This window comes from Zalophus californianus, chromosome 7 (assembly GCF_009762305.2).
Source record: "Zalophus californianus isolate mZalCal1 chromosome 7, mZalCal1.pri.v2, whole genome shotgun sequence".
Classification (NCBI taxonomy): Eukaryota; Metazoa; Chordata; class Mammalia; order Carnivora; family Otariidae; genus Zalophus; species Zalophus californianus.
In genome coordinates this window covers 70,292,552-70,311,678 of record NC_045601.1, presented here as the reverse complement: position 1 = coordinate 70,311,678, position 19,127 = coordinate 70,292,552, and the positions used below count along the sequence as shown (strand labels likewise).

At 37.6% G+C, this 19,127-nt stretch overlaps 1 protein-coding gene across 4 annotated transcripts in view; it reads right to left on the bottom strand.

The window, feature by feature from the left end:
- RNGTT (RNA guanylyltransferase and 5'-phosphatase) overlaps window positions 1-18,049 on the bottom strand; it is a 319,849-nt gene extending 301,800 nt beyond the window's left edge. For 3 of the 4 annotated variants that reach the window (XM_027603258.2, XM_027603259.2, XM_027603262.2), the window contains exons 1-4: window positions 17,772-18,049; window positions 10,592-10,701; window positions 7,105-7,208; window positions 6,925-7,013 (exon numbers count right to left, since the gene is read on the bottom strand). In XM_027603258.2, coding sequence (XP_027459059.1) covers window positions 6,925-7,013; window positions 7,105-7,208; window positions 10,592-10,701; window positions 17,772-17,835 — 367 coding nt within the window. In that variant the 5' untranslated portion in view covers window positions 17,836-18,049. The remainder of the gene's footprint in view (window positions 1-6,924; window positions 7,014-7,104; window positions 7,209-10,591; window positions 10,702-17,771) is intronic. The other variant, XM_027603261.2, reaches the window with a different exon arrangement.
- Window positions 18,050-19,127: the final 1,078 nt, after the last annotated feature.

The window sequence follows — 19,127 nt, the reverse complement described above, 5'->3', positions numbered from 1 at the left end:
TCATTCTAATTTTTACTCTAGCAAGATATTTTATGAATAGAAAATGTAATAATTGCTAATTAAGTGATTAAGTCATGTGATGAAATATAAATTAAGAAAGTACCACAGCTCTTTTAATATTCCTTGTTATACAAATACATAAAGTTTTAGTCTTATTATACTTCAAAACATTAATAGGTGACTGGAGTTTTAAAGATAATTGAAATTGTTATAAAAACCTTCATCAAAGCAAATCTCTGCAGAAAAATATGGAAGATCATATATTTGTTGTTAAAAAAAAAAGCCATTAACTACAAGTTTAGTATGATAGGTCTTCAATGTTTAAAAAAACAAAAAAAGGAAGAACATTTTTCAGTTTTCCTCAGTTCATTATGAGAATGGGTCCACCTAGTGGCAAGTAAAGCACAGTTTATATGTTTATATATCTAAAGATTAGCTCAGGGGCACCTGGGTGGCTCAGTCATTAAGCGTCTGCCTTCGGCTCAGGTCACGATCCCAAGGTCCTGGTCATGAGGTCCTGGGATCGAGCCCCGCATCGGGCTCCCTGCTCGGCGGAAAGCCTGCTTCTTCCTCTCCCACTCCCCTGCTTGTGTTCCCTCTCTTCCTGTCTCTCTCTCTCTGTCAAATAAATAAATAAAATCTTTTAAATAAATAAACAGAGATAGATTAAAAAATAAAGATTAGCTCACTATTAACTATTTTAAGTCAACTTCTTATTCAAATTTGTCTTCATTTTCTAGGTAAGCTAATACAATAAAATAAATTTATACAGCATATCAAAAAATATTAACACTAACATACATATTAAGGGAAAACCACAGTTCTTTAAAAATCAAATCAAGAGAAGAAACGGGGCACCTGCCTGGATCGGTAGGTAGGGCATGCGATTCTTGATCTTGGGGTTGTAAGTTCAAGCCCCACGTTGGCTGTAGAGATTACTTAAAAATAAAATCTTTAAAAAAAGAGAGAGAGAGAGAGATAGAAGAAACAATCTCCCCAGCAAAAGGAGAGAAAGATGAGCTATAAAAATAGAAACAAACATTCTGGATATATAAATATCAATTAGGAAGAGGTGATTTATAAAAGCTTAGTGACAGGGCGCCTGGGTGGCTCAGTTGGTTAAGTGACTGCCTTCGGCTCAGGTCATGATCCTGGAGTCCCGAGATTGAGTCCCGCATCAGGCTCCCTGCTTAGCAGGGAGCCTGCTTCTCCCTCTGATCCTCTTCCCTCTTGTGTTCTCTATCTCTCATTCTCTCTCTCTCAAATAAATAAATAAAATCTTAAAAAAAAAAAAGCTTAGTGACAACCTATCTTTTTAAATAAAGCCTGATTTCAACATACATAATTTCCTTTCTATCTCACTAGTCAAATTAATTTTTAGGATCAAAAAAACTTATCTGATGAGTCTAAATCAGTGCTTCTTCCCAGAGGACATCTGGCAATGTCAAGAGACATTTTTAATTGTCAAAACTGGTAGAGTGCCACTAGCATCAAGTGAGTAGAGGCCAGGAATGCTGTTAAACATACTACAAAGCACAGGAGAGCCCTCCAAAATAAAGAATTATCCAGCCCAAAATGTCAACAGTGCTGAGGCTAAAACCCCCTGGTCTAAAAAAGCAACAAAAGAAAGAACAAAAAAAGGAGGGGCGCCTGGGTGGCTCAGTCATTAAGCGGCTGCCTTCGGCTCAGGTCACGATCCCAGTGTCCTGGGATCCAGCCCCGCATTGGGCTCCCTGTTCCGCGGGAAGCCTGCTTCTCCCTCTCCCACTCCCCCTGCTTGTGTTCCCTCTCTCGCTGTGTCTCTCTCTGTCAAATAAATAAATAAAATCTTTAAAAAAAAAAAAGAACAAAAAAGGAAACTAACAAATATTAAGAACTTATTATATGCCAAGTTATCTTAAATATTTTTATTAAACAAAAAGTTTTTTACCAAAATAACATATGCTACTCATGAAAATACATATTCACAAATCTGTTACAATATTTATAACTGGAAACACCTAAAGAAATTAGCGGCATCAGTTATATATCTATTATACAGTTTATCATTTACCAAGAAATCAGCTGCTTCTCTTTGAACATAGATTTGTTTTAAATTTCTTCAGTCCAGAAAACTCTTGTTCTCAAGACAGTTACTTCTGCACATGCAAACAAATGCACCATAGTTCCATAATCTCTTACTTTTAATATAATTTCCAAAAAAAGCTCTAAAAAAATTAAGGTTTTGGGTAAATCATTTGAAGACAAAACCTGACCTGAACTGATGTGACATTTATAGTCTATTTTTCCCACTTGGTGTAAATGAATATTCATATGTTTAACTGCAGAAATGTTAATGTGTTTAATTATAGAATGGTCTCTAACACCAAGGTTATCTCTAAATACTATTGTCTAAATAGGAACCACTAAAAGGAACCAGTCTCCTTAGAGAAATAACTGATTCCAGGTCTGGAAAACATCATGTGCCAGAAAACAAGGAAACCATCAAAAACTAATGGGTGATATCAAAAGAATACAGAAACCAACTTGAAGGGGCTCCCACTGCCCTAGGTTGGAGCAATTTGGACATGAAGAATAAATGCTGACGGCAACTGATTTAAATATGTCAACTTTATAAAAATAACTCCAACAATACAACTGGACAATTTATAACAAGGATCAACTTCTCTTCCTAAACCTAGGAGTGTTAATCTTTCTAAAATCATGACATCTGTTTCTGAATGTTAAGACTTACTGCCTTCCTTTGAATTCTTCAAGTACATTTAGGATTTACCCCATAATGATTTCTCTCAAATGAGAAAACAGTTGTCACTCAAATAAAGGCCACAATGCGATTTTAGGCTGTATATCTTCTGGATGCACACCTAAATGTATGTGTACATATGTGTACTTGTTATACATATTCTTGTGAACATGTAAATATATACACACATACACATCACAATACTATATGGCATATATTCCCATGTTCTTTTTCTTCTATTAAATAACAGTTGCAAACTCTATAAATAACCTGCTTTATCAAATATGTAAACTGTTCCCAGTTTTTATTACAAATGAAGCTGTGATGAAATTCCTTTCACATAAATCTTTATGTCCATCTCTACTTCCTTAAAATGAATTAGTAGATGTAGTCTTGCTAAGTCAAAGTATATAAATGCTTATGAAGACCTTGAAAAATATCACCAAATTGTCTCTCCAGAGTAGTACCAATTAACACTCTAATTAACAATGTATGAGTGCACCCAATATATCCAATCCTTGACATTTTAATTTTTTAAATTGTTGCCAATTTAATGGGGGAAGGTAACAACTATATTTTAATTGTATCTCTTGTTAACAAATGAAAAAAAATTTTTTCATGTTTCTTGGCGATCTGTATTTTATTTTTTATAAGTTGCATTTTCATTGTTTTCCATATTTTGCCAGTTGGATTATAAAATCTCTTTGTATTTTTTCATGATTTTATTGATTGATTTAAGAGAGAGAAAGAGAGAGCAAGCAGGGGAAGGAAAGAAACAAGCAGACTCCTAGCTGAGTGCTGAGCAATCTCACAACCCCGAGATCAGGACCTGAGCCAAAATCAAAAGTTGGATGCCAACCAACTGAGCCACCCAGGCCCCCTCCTTGTATATATTTTTTATCTGTCATATGCTTCAATACTTGTCCAAACTTGTCAAATAACCATTTTGCTCTGTTTCTGTTATGTTTTATAGTACAGAAAACCTTTTTCATTTTCACGAGTTAATCTAGAAATCAAGGCAGCAACAACTTAGAGATGTGAACTTTGAAGTCAGAAACTGGATTGAAAATCTGGCTTAAACACTTAATAGATGTGTGACCATGGGCAGACTACTTAATTTCTCTGAGACTTAGTTTTCTTAGCTGTAAAATGGGGAAAATACCACATACTACACAGTTGTTATGAGGATTATATTCATTCATTTCTTCATTCATTCATTTATGGTTTCCCATCATGTCTCCCAGGCAAAGAATAAGCACTCATTAATAGCAGCTGGTACTATTATCACTAACAGAGAACACATTTTAATTTTTGACAGCAGCTCTCAAATTTAAGTGTGCATAAAAAGTCACCTAAGACCCTTGTTTAAAAAAAACAAAACAAAACAAAAAAACCAAAAAACTGGATTCCTAGGCTTCAGCCCCAGAGTTTTTGATTATGTAGGTCCAGGATGAGGCCCTAAAACAAACATTTCTAATAAGCATCCTCAGGTTATTCTGATGCAAGCAGTCCAGGGACACTCCTAAAGAAATATTTATAGATTCTGCCTTTGGTGATAGAACTGAAATATCCTACCTTACCCCAGAATTAATGAATACTGACCTATATTTTCTCCTATATGCTTATGGGTCCTTTTAAAAATATTTAATCCAGGCACCTGGGTGGCTCAGATGGTTAAGCATCTGCCTTCAGCTCAGGTCATGATCTCTAGGTCCTGGGACTGAGCCCCACGTCAGGCTCCCAGCTCAGTGGGGAGTCTGCTTCTCCCTCTCCCTCTGCCTCTCCCCGTTTGTGCTCCCTGCCTCTCTTGCTCTCTCAAATGAATAAAATCTTTAAAAAAAATTTAACCAATCTAAAATACACGTTATTATATAGTGGGCTGTCTCAACACCGTTTATTGAATAATCACACCTTCCCCCTACAATTTGGAAAACATCTCCTCCACCACCAGGAAACTACTGTAGTTTCCATTACTATACCCTATGCTTTAACTGGTAAGGACAATCCCCTCATTATTTTTGTTTTTCAAAATTTTCTTATAATATTGTCTGTTTCATTTACCAAATAATCTTTTTTATGCTCAATATATGCTGAATTATGTGGAGGCAGTAAATTTTACAAATAAAAGAAATTAACTTCATAGTAAATCTTCCAAAGTCTCATTGGGATTCTGCTTAGAATTACACTAATAATTGAAATTAATTTGGAAACAAATGTCTCCCCTTTCTTCAAGTCTTTTAATATCCAAGTATATTTTCTTCATAAAGACCTCCTACACTTCTTAATAGACTTTATTCCTTGGTATCTTGTACTTCTGCTACAGAAAAGAGAAGTGGCTTAGAGTGTGAACTTACAACTAAGATTGTTTAGGATATGATCTAAGCTCTAATCATTACTAGCTGTGTGAATGACCTTGAGCAAGTCACTTAACCTTTCCAAGCTTCAGTTTCTCATCATAAAAATGGGAGTGGCAATAAAGTCTATGCAATAGGATTGTTGTAAGAACAAAATGAGATAATGAATGTAAAATGGTTTACAGAGTGACTAGCACAGAGGAAATGCTCCATGTTAACCAATATTATTAATAAGATTAATAAGACCATCCTCTAATTTTATTTTCTATTTACTATTTACAAGAAAGTTGCTGATGTTTTCTTATTTATGGATGTTTAAATATATCCCCTGAACTTTCTTACTATTCCTAATAGTTTTTCAGTTAATTCTCTGAATAGGGAAAATATCGGCTGCTTAAAACTTTAAAAAGAAGAAATCACAAAAGAAAATATATTGACAAAAAAAGTTTTAAAATATTACCTCAAAAATTAAAAGGCAAATGAAATGGAAAAACTTTCCAAGAGTACATATAAGAATTTAATTTATGGCATCTAGCTATCAGAAGAAAGAAGTGTTCAATAAGCTATGCTAAAACAACTGGTTATATAGAAAACATTTAAATTAGATCCTCAATTCAAACCATATGTCAATATAAATATCAGAAAGAACAAAGAATCAAAGCTAAAAATCAAACCTTAAAAATTCTAGACCAGTCCCAGTAGCACTGTTTATAACAGAAAAAAACAAACTGAAAATAAGCCAAATGTCATTTTAAATAACTGTCATTTTTTTGAATTTACCTATTTAGTATATTCATTATTGCCTGCCTTCCTCCCACATCCCACATCCCCTCCCCCTGCTCTCAGTCCACACTAAAATATAAGAAGAGATTTCTTTTGTTTTCTCCACTGATGTGTTCCAAGAGCCTGTACCTTGCAAAGAGTAGCAATCAATAAATATCTGCTGAAATAGTTGTCCATCAACATGAGAATGGATAAACTATAGGGTATTCGTAATGAAATACTATACAGCAGCAAAAAATGAACCACAGTTACATACATCATTATGGCTCACTCTCAGATATATAATACTGAGTGAAAAAAGAGTTTCACAACACATATGGTATAAAATGCAAAATGATAAAAAATAAATATGTGGTGTGTAAGGTAAAGTCTCCCAGTAGTATTCCTGAAGAGGGGCAATTAGGGCTTTATCTTGAAAAATGTAAAAATTACAAAAATACATTTCACAGGGGGCGCCTGGGTGGCTCAGTTGTTAAGCATCTGCCTTTGGCTCAGGTCATGATCCCAGGGTCCTGGGATCGAGCCCCACATCGGGCTCCCTGCTCAGCGGGAAGCCTGCTTCTCCCTCTCCCACTCCCCGTTTGTGTTCCTGCTCTTGCTATCTCTCCCTGTCAAATAAATAAAATCTTTTTTAAAAATATATATATATTTTATAGTTCACAAAAGTTAGTCTATTGCTCTAATTACTTTAATCACTTTTCTTTTTTTTAATTTTATTTTATTTAAGATTTTATTTATTTGTTTGAGAGAGAGAATGAGATAGAGAGAGCATGAGAGGGGGGAGGGTCAGAGGGAGAAGCAGACTCCCCGCTGAGCAGGGAGCCCGATGCGGGACCCGATCCCGGGACTCCAGGATCATGACCTGAGCCGAAGGCAGTCGCTCAACCAACTGAGCCACCCAGGCGCCCCTTTAATCACTTTTCTTAGTGATTACTTTAAAAAGAAGAAAAAAAACTTCCATATCACCTCACTTGCTAAAAAGAAAATAGAAGCCAAAACACAAAATAAAATATATAAACAGTGGTAAAGTAAAGCCAGACATACCTATAAGTTCAGGTGGGTTTCTTTCATTAAACCGCTCACACAGACGAATGAATGTCTCAGTATTCTCAGTTGTAGGGCACTCACCATGTCTAGTAATGTGGAAACATTTTTTTTAAAAAGAAGAAATTGCAAATTTTAGCAAAAGGTTTCAATAGTAAAGAGTCTTAATACATGACTTACCCTTTACACTGAAGTTTTATATATTTGATTCCTTCTTTTTCTATGTCATTTCTGTCATAGAACCTTGAAGTATTTGTCAAATCCACCAACAAGCCCATTTTAACCTTAAAAAAAAAAAGAAAAGAAAAAGAGAAAAGAGCAGATTTACTAGTAACTGAATTTGTTCCAAAACACACTAATGAAATGGCAATACTCCAGTTCATCCATCTACACTGAGGAAGATTTTACGTTCACTCTACCAATGAACTATTGACAACAAAAGCATCACTTACTCAAATCTTATTCAAGGTACTAGAACTTAGAAGGCACTAAATGAAATAAATTAACCTTCAAACTGATGAAAGAACATTCACATAAGCAAAACTTAGTCCACTTCAACATCACAGACGTCTACCTTAAAAAGCAAACATGGATGTAGTTTTCTGCATCCGCCACCCCACCTATGATTTATTAGACAAAAGGATACAGCAAGAATAGCATCTGTGTGAAATACACCCTAACCCCCAGGCACACACCAACCCAGCATTCCAAGCAGCTATCACTACATCACATGCTAGGCAGTTAAATTCTAGAGTGAGTACTATATAAGATAAAAAGTATGTATAGTCAAAATTCTCTTATAAATCCCTTAAATAATCAATAAAGAACAGTACACGTGGCCATAATTGTGCATCTCATTGAAGACTTAATCCCATTTCTCAGCCAGTTTTTCTTCCTGCATTTGGAACAAAAATCATGATTTCTTCTGTTGAGCATTAACTGATGTAGTTGGCTTGTGATCGGGGCCAAGTGGTTTAAAAAATCTTTAACAACTAGAATCACATTCAGACTAGTAAGAGTCTCACTAAAATACGCACACCCAAACTGAGCCAAGTAAAAGAACAGTTAACTCATATATCCTATACCCTATTCTGAAGCACATGTTCTCTGGAAAGAATGACAAGAGAAACAATCTGCACTTTTTAAATTGTTATTTTTCTCTTTTATTGTTATCATGTTTATTGAGTACCTAGTGTTGAATGTGCCTGTAGGAGACTGATTTACATAATGATTTGACTCCACTGCTAGAGGGGAAAAAATGGCAAAGACGTTTATATTTCACGCACAACAAAGCTGACAAAACTAACAAAATTGTGTGTTTCCAAAATATTAAACTAGCCACCATATGTGCTCCACTGATTTCTCCAGATTCCTTAGTTCAAGTATGGATGAGAGATAGGTCTACCCATCACGTGAGCTCTTACTTATAGGAAATGTATTTTTTATGGCATTTTCTACAATCTGCCAACCTGGGCCTACTCTTCTCTTCCCACAGAGCTTCTGCAGTGATCTTAATTCCTTCAGAGGACATGTACTGTCAAACACAGAGAGTTAGATCTCATTAATACAGCTTCTCAGTGAGTTAGAATTAGAACCCATGTTGTTTGTATCCAGGTCCAAAATAAGATATGGGTGAAAAGTGGAGATGGGCTAGAAAATATGAGTTTTCTAAATACATAGGAACACTTTAGCCAAAGAAACGGAGAAACTGTACTGTATGACTTAACTGCCTGGAGCCCCATATATATATGTATGTGTGTGCGTGTGTGTGATGTATCTGTATGGATAATGTGTTTGTGTGTGAATTTATCTGTCTGCATACACATATACATATATATATATTACATACATATTTATTTTTCATAACAGTCCCAATCCATGAAGTAAGGATAGTAATAGTATCTACCTCATGGAGTTGTTATAAGATTCAATAAAGGCCTTACTCTGTGCCAAGCACTATACTACATGCTTTATATGCACTAATTTTATTTACAGATGAGGAAACTGAAACAGGAAGAGATTATGTAACTTGCCAACAAAGCTGTAAGTGGCAAAATGGAAATCAAAGCCAGGCTAAGTGGATTCTAAGCCCAAACTCTTACCTTACCGACCAGGAAATATTTAATGCTCTATAAATGTTAACTAAGACTTTCAAAATCATTATTGATAATGAAAATAAAAGTTAAAAGTTTACAAAAATATATAAATAAAGACTCAAAAAAACACATCAAGAAAAGGGATGATTAACAGGTTTTCAAAATCTAAGGGATGATTTTCTATCCCATGACAGAAACCCTTACACGTAATGAGTATTAATATTGGATGAATGTACTAAAATAGAAGAGTACAAACAGTAGTGTAGCAAGTTGAATTATGTCCCCTAAAATATGTTCAAGTCCTAACTCCTAGTACCTGTGAATATGACCTTACTTGGAAATAGGGCTATAGGGTCTTTGCAAATATAATCAAGTTAAGATGAGATCATACTGGATTAGGGTGTCCTTAAAAGACAGAAATTTGGATAGACACACACAGGGAGATGTCAACAAGAAGAGAGAAGACCCACAGAGCTATAAGCCAAGGAATGCCAAGGATCACTGGCATTAACCAGAAGCTAGCAGAAAAGAATGAATGGAAAAGATTCTCCCTCCAAGCCTCCAAAAGGAACCAATCTTTCCAACACCCTGATTTAGAACTTCCAGTGTCCAGAACTGTGAGAGAATAAATGTCTGTGGTTTTAAGTCACCCAGTTTGTGGTAATTTGTTACAGCAGCCTAGGAAGCTAATTTAATCAGTATTATGTCAGAATAATATAAAAAATTACAAAGTTTCATTTAGGAAAATAGTTTGGCCCTTTCTTGTAAAATTAGCTATGCACACAGCAATCATACTCTCGAATATTTATCCTAGAAAAATGAAAACTGTACATGAATGTTCATATAACTTTATTTGTAATATCCCACAGCTGGAAATAACTCAAATTGGTTAAATGGTTATTCAAGCATTCAATGGGAAAAGAGCTAAATAAACTCTGATACATCTATAAAGTGAATACTATTCAACAATAAAAAGGAACAAACTTTTTGTTGAAACATACAACAACCTGGCTGGACCTCAAGGGCATTATGCTTAGTGAAAAAAGCCAATCCCAAAAGGCCACATACTGTTTTACTCTATTTATACAACATTCTCAAAATGATAAAACTACAGAGATGGAAAACAGATTAGCAGGTGCCAGTGTACAGGGATGGCGGTGGGTAGAGTCTGACTATAAAGGGGTAGCATGAGGGAGTTCCTTTGTGGAAATGAAACAGTTCTGTAACTAATACCACAAATCTATACATTGGATCAAACTGCAGAGAACTATACACACATACACACAAATGAACACATATAAAAACTGGTAAAAACTAAACAAGGTCTGTAATCAATTCAAGAGTACTGTACAAATGTCAATTTCCTGTTTTGATATTATACTACCCCAATTATGTAAGATGTCATCACTGGGAAAAGCTGGGGGGAGGGTTCACAGAATTCTATGTACAATTTTTGCAACTTCCTCTTAGTCAATAAATTATTTCAAAATAAGTTTTCTTTTTAAAGCCACCTGAAGAACAAGAGAGGGATAAAATATACTAAAACAAGATCAAAATGTTTTGTTTCTTACCTTCAGACTCTTTAGATAATTTGAGAGCATACTGGGATGGAACCGATTTTCTTCAGCAACTTGACTATCATATCTTGGTCCTAACATTGTCTTCAGAGGTAAGAATCTTCCTAAACAACATTAAGATGGGTAACAATCTTCATTAAAGAAAATGTTCCAGGTTGAAACTATAATTAGCAATTCTCAAAATCACTTTCTTAAAACGTTTTAAATGGAATTGTTCATGATGTAGTCTCAATCTAAACTACACTTTTAAAAGGTACCACCTTAGAATTTTTTAAGAACAACATAAATTCCAGAAATTGACTATCAAATAGAATAGCAAAAGAAAGGGGCGCCTGGGTGGCTCAGTCAGTTGAGCATCCAACTCTTGGTTTCGGTTCAGGTCATGATCTCAGGGTCATAGGATCGGGCCCCTCATGGGGCTCCAAGCTCAGCAGGGAGTCTGCTTGAGATTCTTTCCCCCCGGGCTACTCTCTCCACTTCTGCTCCACGCAAGTGTGTGCAAGTGCACACACTTGCGTGCACTCTCTCTCTCCAAAATAAATAAATATGTATAAAAAAATATAAAATATAAAAATAAATATGTATTAAAAAAAAAGAATAGCAAAAGAAAAACTACCAGGGAATGGAACTTCCAAAACAAACTGTTAAGTTGGGGGTGCAGGTATGGATAAAATAGGCAAAGTGGATTAAGAGGTATGAACTTCCAGTTATAAAATAAATTAAGCACAGAGATGAAAGGTACAGCATAGGACAGAGTCGATAATATTGTAATAACATTGTATGGTGACAGATGGCAACTATACTTATTGTAGTGAGTACTGTATAATGTACAAAATAGTCAAATCACTATGTTGTACACCCGAAATTACTATAATATTGTATGTCAACTATATTTCATTAATAAAAAATTTTAAGCAAAAATAATAAAAAAATTTTAAAAAGTTGACTAACAGTTTAAAAAAGGACTAAGCTTTTAAACTACTACATTAAAAAGTTATTGCCTTAAAGCCTTTAAAGATATATTAGAAAACTGATAATGGAGTGCATTAAATCAGTCTTTAAAATTCCTAATTATACTTTACTATGAGGTTGGAACTTTCTCCATCTTATGCACTTTATCCTGCATTCCAGGATAGGGATCATGCTGAGAAGCACGATAACCAAAATCACTCTTCAAACAACTATGAGTGATCATAATTTCAACAAGACTAACTGACCCTTTTGGCCTTTTTTTTCCTGAATCATATATAAGCATAGGAGGAGTCACCTTATATAATCAATTTTAAAATCAACTATTTTAATTGATTTATATCTTAAAACACAGTATCAGTAGGAATAAATATCTACCTAAAATAACATGAGTGAAATCTTAACATCTGTCCAGAGACTTTAACCTAAATTTCATAAAAACATAATCTTTTAAAGTTTTATGTTTTGGGCGCCTGGGTGGCTCAGTTGGTTAAGCGTATGCCTTCAGCTCAGGTCATGATCCCAGGTTCTTGGGACGAGTCCCACATTGGGCTCCCTGCTCAGTGGGGAGTCTGCTTCTCCCTCTACCCCTTCCCCTGCTTGTGATCTCTCTCTCTCTCATAAATAAATAAAATCGTTAAAAAAATAAAGTTTTATGTTTTATATACCAAACCACTCAAGATCACCAATAACCTCCACATTGCTAAATCCAATGGTCAACCTCAGTTCTCAAACTGGCCACTTTTTAATTCAAGATCACTTTTTAATTCAATTTAACTTTTAATTCTTGAATCACTTTTTTACTTGGCTTTCAGGATACTACATCCTCCTGGTTTTCCTCCTCTTTCTCTGACCTCTACTTTTCAATCTCCTTTACTGGCTCCTCCTTATCTCCCTGACCCCTCAATGTTTTGTCCTAGGGCTCTGTCCTTGGACCTCCTTCCTATCAACATTCACTAGCCTGGTATCTCATCTGATCATAGAGCTTTAAAAGCCATGAATGTGCAGCTGACTCAAAATGTGTACCTCCAGTCCAAACCTCTCGCAGAACTCTAGGCTCAAATATCAAACTGCTTACCTGACTTACTCTCTACTTGATGTATAACAGATGTCTCAGACCTGATCTCCAAACCTAGCTCTCAATATTCAAACTCTTAAAAGGTGCTCCTCTCATGGTCTTCCTCATCTCAGCAAATGATAACACTATTTTTTTAATAGCTCAGGCCAAGCCCTTTCGCGTTATCCTTGACCCCTCTTTTTTTTTCTCATACCCCATTTTCAATCCATCAGCAAATTCTCTCAGATCTATCTTCAAAATATATCTAGAATCTGACCACTTCTCACTACCTCTACCATCAACTCACATAAATTATTATACTACATTTAGCTTACTTAACAAATATTTAAAGAGTACTTATTATGTACCAAGCATTGTTCTAGGTACATGGAATGCATTAGTGAAAAGAAAAAAAACAGATAAAAATCCCTGCCCTCATAGAGCTTACACTCTATTGGGGAAAGATAAACCATAAACAAGAAACATAATAACTAAGTAAATAATAGGATACATTAGAAAATTCATCTCACTAGACCCTCTCTCCTTCTCACTGTTATCTCAAGAGGTCCAATCCTGTTTCCATCAGCTCCTCCAGGCTACGCTTCCCTCATCCAATGTCAGAGTCCACAGACGATCATCACAGTCAGTCCCCACTAAGTACCCTTAGCCTCCCTGATCCACCATATCACTCAGCCACACTTACCTGAGAAAAACCCGAATCTCAATAAACTCAACCACCTGACTTCTTTGGGCCTACCCCTGTGTGGCTCAGGGCTCCCAGAGAAAAATCTCACCACATAGCAGATGGCTGACACTATAAACTATGTCTAAATCATCTCCCTAGCCCTACGGACTAGCACAAAGTAGACTCTCAAATATTTGCTAGGTAAAATGACTCCAAAGTCACCATCCCTATCACAAAACTGTTTCATATTACATTCCTACAATTAGTTCCAAGTTCCTCACACACAGGAAGCACAAGATAATTTTATGTTGAATGATCTATCTTTAAGAAATGAGAATTTTGCTATTTTCAAAGTGTTCCCTTGAAATCTATCACTCATAAGGTGAAAAAAAGAGTTTTTCAGAAATACAGCTTGGCCCTATCTCCAGGAGCTCCCCCCCATTGGAAGTTTGGTTTAATCAGAGGAGATAACTTCATAGTGGAACAGATTATATATATAATTGGTACCATCTTCTTTCTGATTCAGAAAAATTATGAACATCTAGTACTACTGAGGTGTATCCTAATGTTCACAGTGAGAAAATGTAAGCAGCCATAACACATTTTCCTAAAGATGCCAAATACCAAGGAAATTATACAACAAGCGTGGATTACTTTTAAAATCAGAAAGAAAAAAAAACGAGAGAAAGAAAAAAGGACGTAGAAAATGGAATGTGAATTATTCCTTATTTTTCATTACAGCTTGCAAGAATATAGCTATATTTCTTGCTCCACCTAGTGTAAAACACTGCTAATATGGCATTTCCAAAATACATGATATGGCATGAACACTTCTAGGACAGACAGAACTTTAAGGGAAATTTAGAGAAACTTATCAAGAATTGTATGTTGTGTTCACTTTACTTTCTAATAAGCATCACAAGCCGAAGCAGTATTGATTACTAGTAAAGATCCAGTTCGACTGTCAGGAGGCCTGGGGTTCTGTCCGGGGATCACAATTAATCTGATAGGTGAGCTTAGTATCTCACTGAACCACAATAATTAAGAGTTTAATTTTTGGAGGCCAAAATATTTCAACACAGGGATGCCTGGGTGGCTCAGTCGTTAAGCATCTGCCTTCAGCTCAGGTCATGATCCCAGCGTCCTGGGATCGAGCCCCACATCAGGCTCCCTGCTCCGCAGGAAGCCTACTTCTCCCTCTCCCACTCCCCCTGCTTATGTTCCCTCTCTCACTGTCTCTCTCTCTGTCAAATAAATCTTTTTTAAAAATAAATAAATACATAAATAAATAAATAAATAAAACAAAAAAATATTCCAATACAATAATAAGGAAATCCCTTAATTCCCAGCAGAGGGAGGAAAAAAGGCATCCAACTCTATTCCTCAGAGAGACATAAAGCTGCCTGGAAGTTAGCACCTTACCTGCTGCTATCTACCCCAAGTCAGTGCCACACTTCTTCCATTTAACAGTAAGTCAGTGTTCTGATCTTTGTCACTGCCAGCCTGCAGATTACATCACAATTCTGATATTTAAACCATTTTTCTAACTCCAAATAAAAAAAATATTCACTTTGACAAGAACTTCGTTATGATCTTTTCTCACAATCAGTGTAGCAGATAACTCTAATGAAAGAATCCAGGAAACATGCTCCAAGCTAGAAAAGAAGCCATACATCTGGCATCCCTGGGTGGCTCTGTCAGTTAAGCGTCTGCCTTCAGCTCAGGTCATGATCCCAGAGTCCTGGGATCAAGTCCCACATCAGACTCCTTGCTCAGCAGGGAGCCTACTGCTCCCCCTGTTTGTGTGCTCACTCTCTCTCTCTCTCTGACAAATAAATAACAAAATCTTTTTAAAAAAAGAAGAAGCCATACATCTAAGTTTAGAGGTTCTTTCATAACTTCATAAGAAAACCACATGTAAAAAAGAAAGGATTCACTACAAAGTTAGAGATGGTAAGGGGAAAAAGTCAAAACGGCTGGAGAGTAAGACCTACAAATAAAGATGTAAAGAACTGTGATCAATTCATTTGAATAAGTACAATGATTACCAAGAACAACTGTTTTTTATTACAAGTGAAAATGCATATAAAAACAGAGCAGGAGTGCCTGAGTGGCACAGTCACTTAAGCAGCCACCTCTTAATTTCAGTTCAGGTCATGACCTCAGGGTGGTGAGATGGAGCCCTACATCAGGCTCTGTGCTCAGGAGGGAGTTGGAGAGTGCTTGAGATTCTCTCCCTCACCTTCTGCCCCTCCCCTGCTTGTGTGCGCTCTCTCTCTAATAAATCTTTTCCAAAAAATTGTTACAGCATGAAGAAAATTATTTCATTTTTCATTAAAGAAAGGCATTTCCTCAGGACTTGTTTAGGTTATCTTTCAGTATTATTTTTATCCATCATTCATACAGCTCTATTGACCAAGGATTTTATGTAAAATGTGGGAAAAAAAGCTGACAAAGTAAGAGAATCAGGAAATCTGAATTAAAAAAGGACTCTTCCAGGGACGCCTATATATGTATATATAGATATATATACATAACAAGTAATCATAGTTCACTACAAAACCCTCTCATTTTTGTTGCAAAATACCTTCTAGAATTTCTAGAATAAGCAGCAAGTTGTAGTTAAAATTTAAATCTTTCACTCTTCAAAAAGACACTGTTAAGAAAATGAAAAGGGAAGCCACAGATGGGAGAAAAAAAATTTTTAAGCATATATCCAACATAGGATTTGTATTTACAATATGTAAAGAAGTCTAACAATTCAACAATAAGATAAAAACCCAATTAAAAAATCGGTACAAGATTTGGACGTTTCACAGAAGAAGATATGTGAATTGCCAAGAAACTCACATACACCCGAACCACAATATTACTAAATACCTATTACGGTGGGTAAAATTAAAAAGACTGATCATACCAAGTGTTGGAGAAGATGCAAAGCAAACAGAACTCTCATACATTAATGGTAGGAATGTAAAATGTTATGACTTTGAAAAAGAATTTGGGGGGGCGCCTGGGTGGCTCAGATGGTTAAGTGTCTGCCTTCAGCTCAGGTCATGATCCCAGGGTCCTGGGACGGAGCCCCACATCAGGCTCCTGGCTCCTCGGAGGGCCTGCTTCTCCCTCTCCCTGCCCTCTGCTCATGCTCTCTCCCTCTCTACCTCTGTCTCAAATAAATAAAATCCTTAAAAAAGAAAAAGAGTTTGGCATTTTTTTTAAAGGTTAAACATACACCTACTATATGATCCATTCCTCTCCTAGAGATTTACACCAGAGAAATGAAAGCATATGTCCATACAAATTGCTGTACGTGAATGTTCATAGCAGGTTAATTTGTAATAGCCAAAAACTGCAAACAACCCAAATGACTATCAACAAGTGAATGGACAAATAAATGCGGTGCATCCATTAAGAAGGGAATACTACTCAGCAATAAAAAGGGATGAACATACAAACATACAAGAACTTGGTTAAATCTCAAAATAATAATGCTGAGCAAAAGAATAGAGACCTCCCGGGGCACCTGGGTGGCTCAGTCCTTAAGTGTCTGGCTTTGGTTCAGGTCATGATCCCAGGGTCCTGGAATCGAGCCCTGCATCGGCTCCCTGCTCCGCGGGAAGCCTACTTCTCCCTCTCCCACTCCCCCTGCTTGTGTTCCCTCTCTCGCTGTCTCTTTGTCAAACAAATAAAAATCTTTAAAAAAATAAAATAAAAAAATAGAGACCTCCCCATCAAACAAGTGTATGCACTATATGTTTCCATTTATTTTTAAAAATTATAGAAAATGCAAACTAATCTATAATGACAAAAAGCATATAAGAGGTTGCCTAAGGAGGAAGGAATTACAAGGGGCAGGCAAATTTTGAGAGGTGATGGTTATGGTCACCATTTTGATTGTGGTGACGGTTTCATGGGTGTTTCATTGGAAGTGTGTCTATGTATGTGGTCAATATATATCAAACTGCACTTCAAAGTTTGTTGTGTGTCAAACTCAATAAAGACGCAAAAATTCACAATAAAATCATTTTTAAAAAACTCCATTCAGTGTCGATGGCCACTGGGAAACTTCCCTCTCCTCTTTAGCCCTCCATCTCAAGACTGACACTTGTCCCTTCCCCTTCCGAGAACACTGGAAGGTTCACAAACTTCTGACTACGGTTCAAAGTAATGCCCACTGTGTTCCTGGGTCCTCAGCTCCTGCCACACAAACCTCCTGCCTACTTTCCCGATCATAATACTCTGCTGTACTGGATAGTGACACGGCCCCCCCCCCCCCCCCGGCCGGGCCACCCCCTCCAACCATTTTCCCAAACACTCAACCACAAAGCTTCATCGGACCGAGCACATCTCGGTCCTGAAATACCACTAACAAGCACGGAACCCCCGAAAGCTGCGCCCCTCAGACGGCCCACCCACGGACCCGCCGGTATGCAGGGACTCGAACACCCCCCAGTCCAGGTTACCTGCCACCGGCTGGCCGCGCCGCGGACAGTTCAGCCACCGTGGTGGGATCTTGTTATGAGCCATGTCTCGGGGCCGCACAGAGCCGCCCCCTCCACCAACGCTCGCCGCGCCAACGCCGCCGCCTCCTCGCGGTCGGCTCCGTACGGGGGATCCGAGGCACCCGAATCCCGGCAAGGGTCCGAATCCCGGCAGGGGTCCGAATCCCAGCAGCTCCTACCCTGAAAACGTCAGAGGCAGCGCGCCACTTTCATTCAGGCTCAACTCCACCGCTCTAAGAGAGCCCACAATGCACCGCTACTTCCGCCCCCAAGGGCCCCGCCCTCTTCTTTCCGAGGTCAGAGGGAAAGACTGAGAAGCTCGTTAGAGGGATGGGAAGGAGTTAAAGCCACGGCGAGTGGGAGGGGCGCGTCTTCCATCGCCCCGCCGAGAACCCCGCACGCTCTCAGGACAGCTTTGCGCAAGCGCAGGTGGCCTCGTACCGGTGCCCGCGGAACGACACGTGTATTTTATACCTACCTAGACAGCTGGTGGACACCCCTGAAAATGTAGAGAAGCCAGCCCTCTTTTCACGCGTAGACTGATCCGAAGCTTCCACAAAAGCATCTGTTCTAGCGATCAAAGGGTCCTTCCCACCACTGTTACAGACCTAGAGACTGATCGCCCTTTTTTCTGCCAAGCTTTGGCGTCCGGGCAGGATCTGGGTTTGATCTGGAATTTGGGAAGTTCTCCCTGACGTGGATCGGGGGAACAAGCTTTAGAGAAATTCTAAAGGCGAGAAATTGGAATGCCAGAAATGAAGACTTTCTCTTTGGGGGGTACTTCTAAGGATCCACGAAGTATCTGAAATTAATCCCAAAACGGTTTTCAAGAGTTTTGTTTGTACATTTCTGGAGCAAAGTTTCAGAGTATTTGGGAGTTTGAGGGGCTCCATGTCTCAAAGTTATTAGCGTGTATAATTGGCAAAGGCAGGAATTGCCCTCTGGAATACCACTACCTGGCGGTGTTCTTTGCCTTACCAAACAAATGGTCTTTCCCTTAGAGTTAAGCAAGAGTGATTGGGAGCATTTTATAAACTCTGTCCTGTAATAAGACTTATTGTAATTACCAGACTAAAGTATTAAACATAAAACTGGATAAGGGAAAATTAATTGTAATGTAGCAATTTGGTTTTAAACACAAGTGCTATATTTGAATTGCAAGACTCTGAGGTTAGTGGTAGGGTGGTGTATATTTTATGGGTGGGTGGGTGAGAAATGAGGAATAGCTCAGCCTCTGAATGCCTGGACTCTCTCACTAAGACTCAGAATTGTGCATAGAGAGGGCCCAATGGCTGTCTCTCTTGAGAGAGCCTGAGT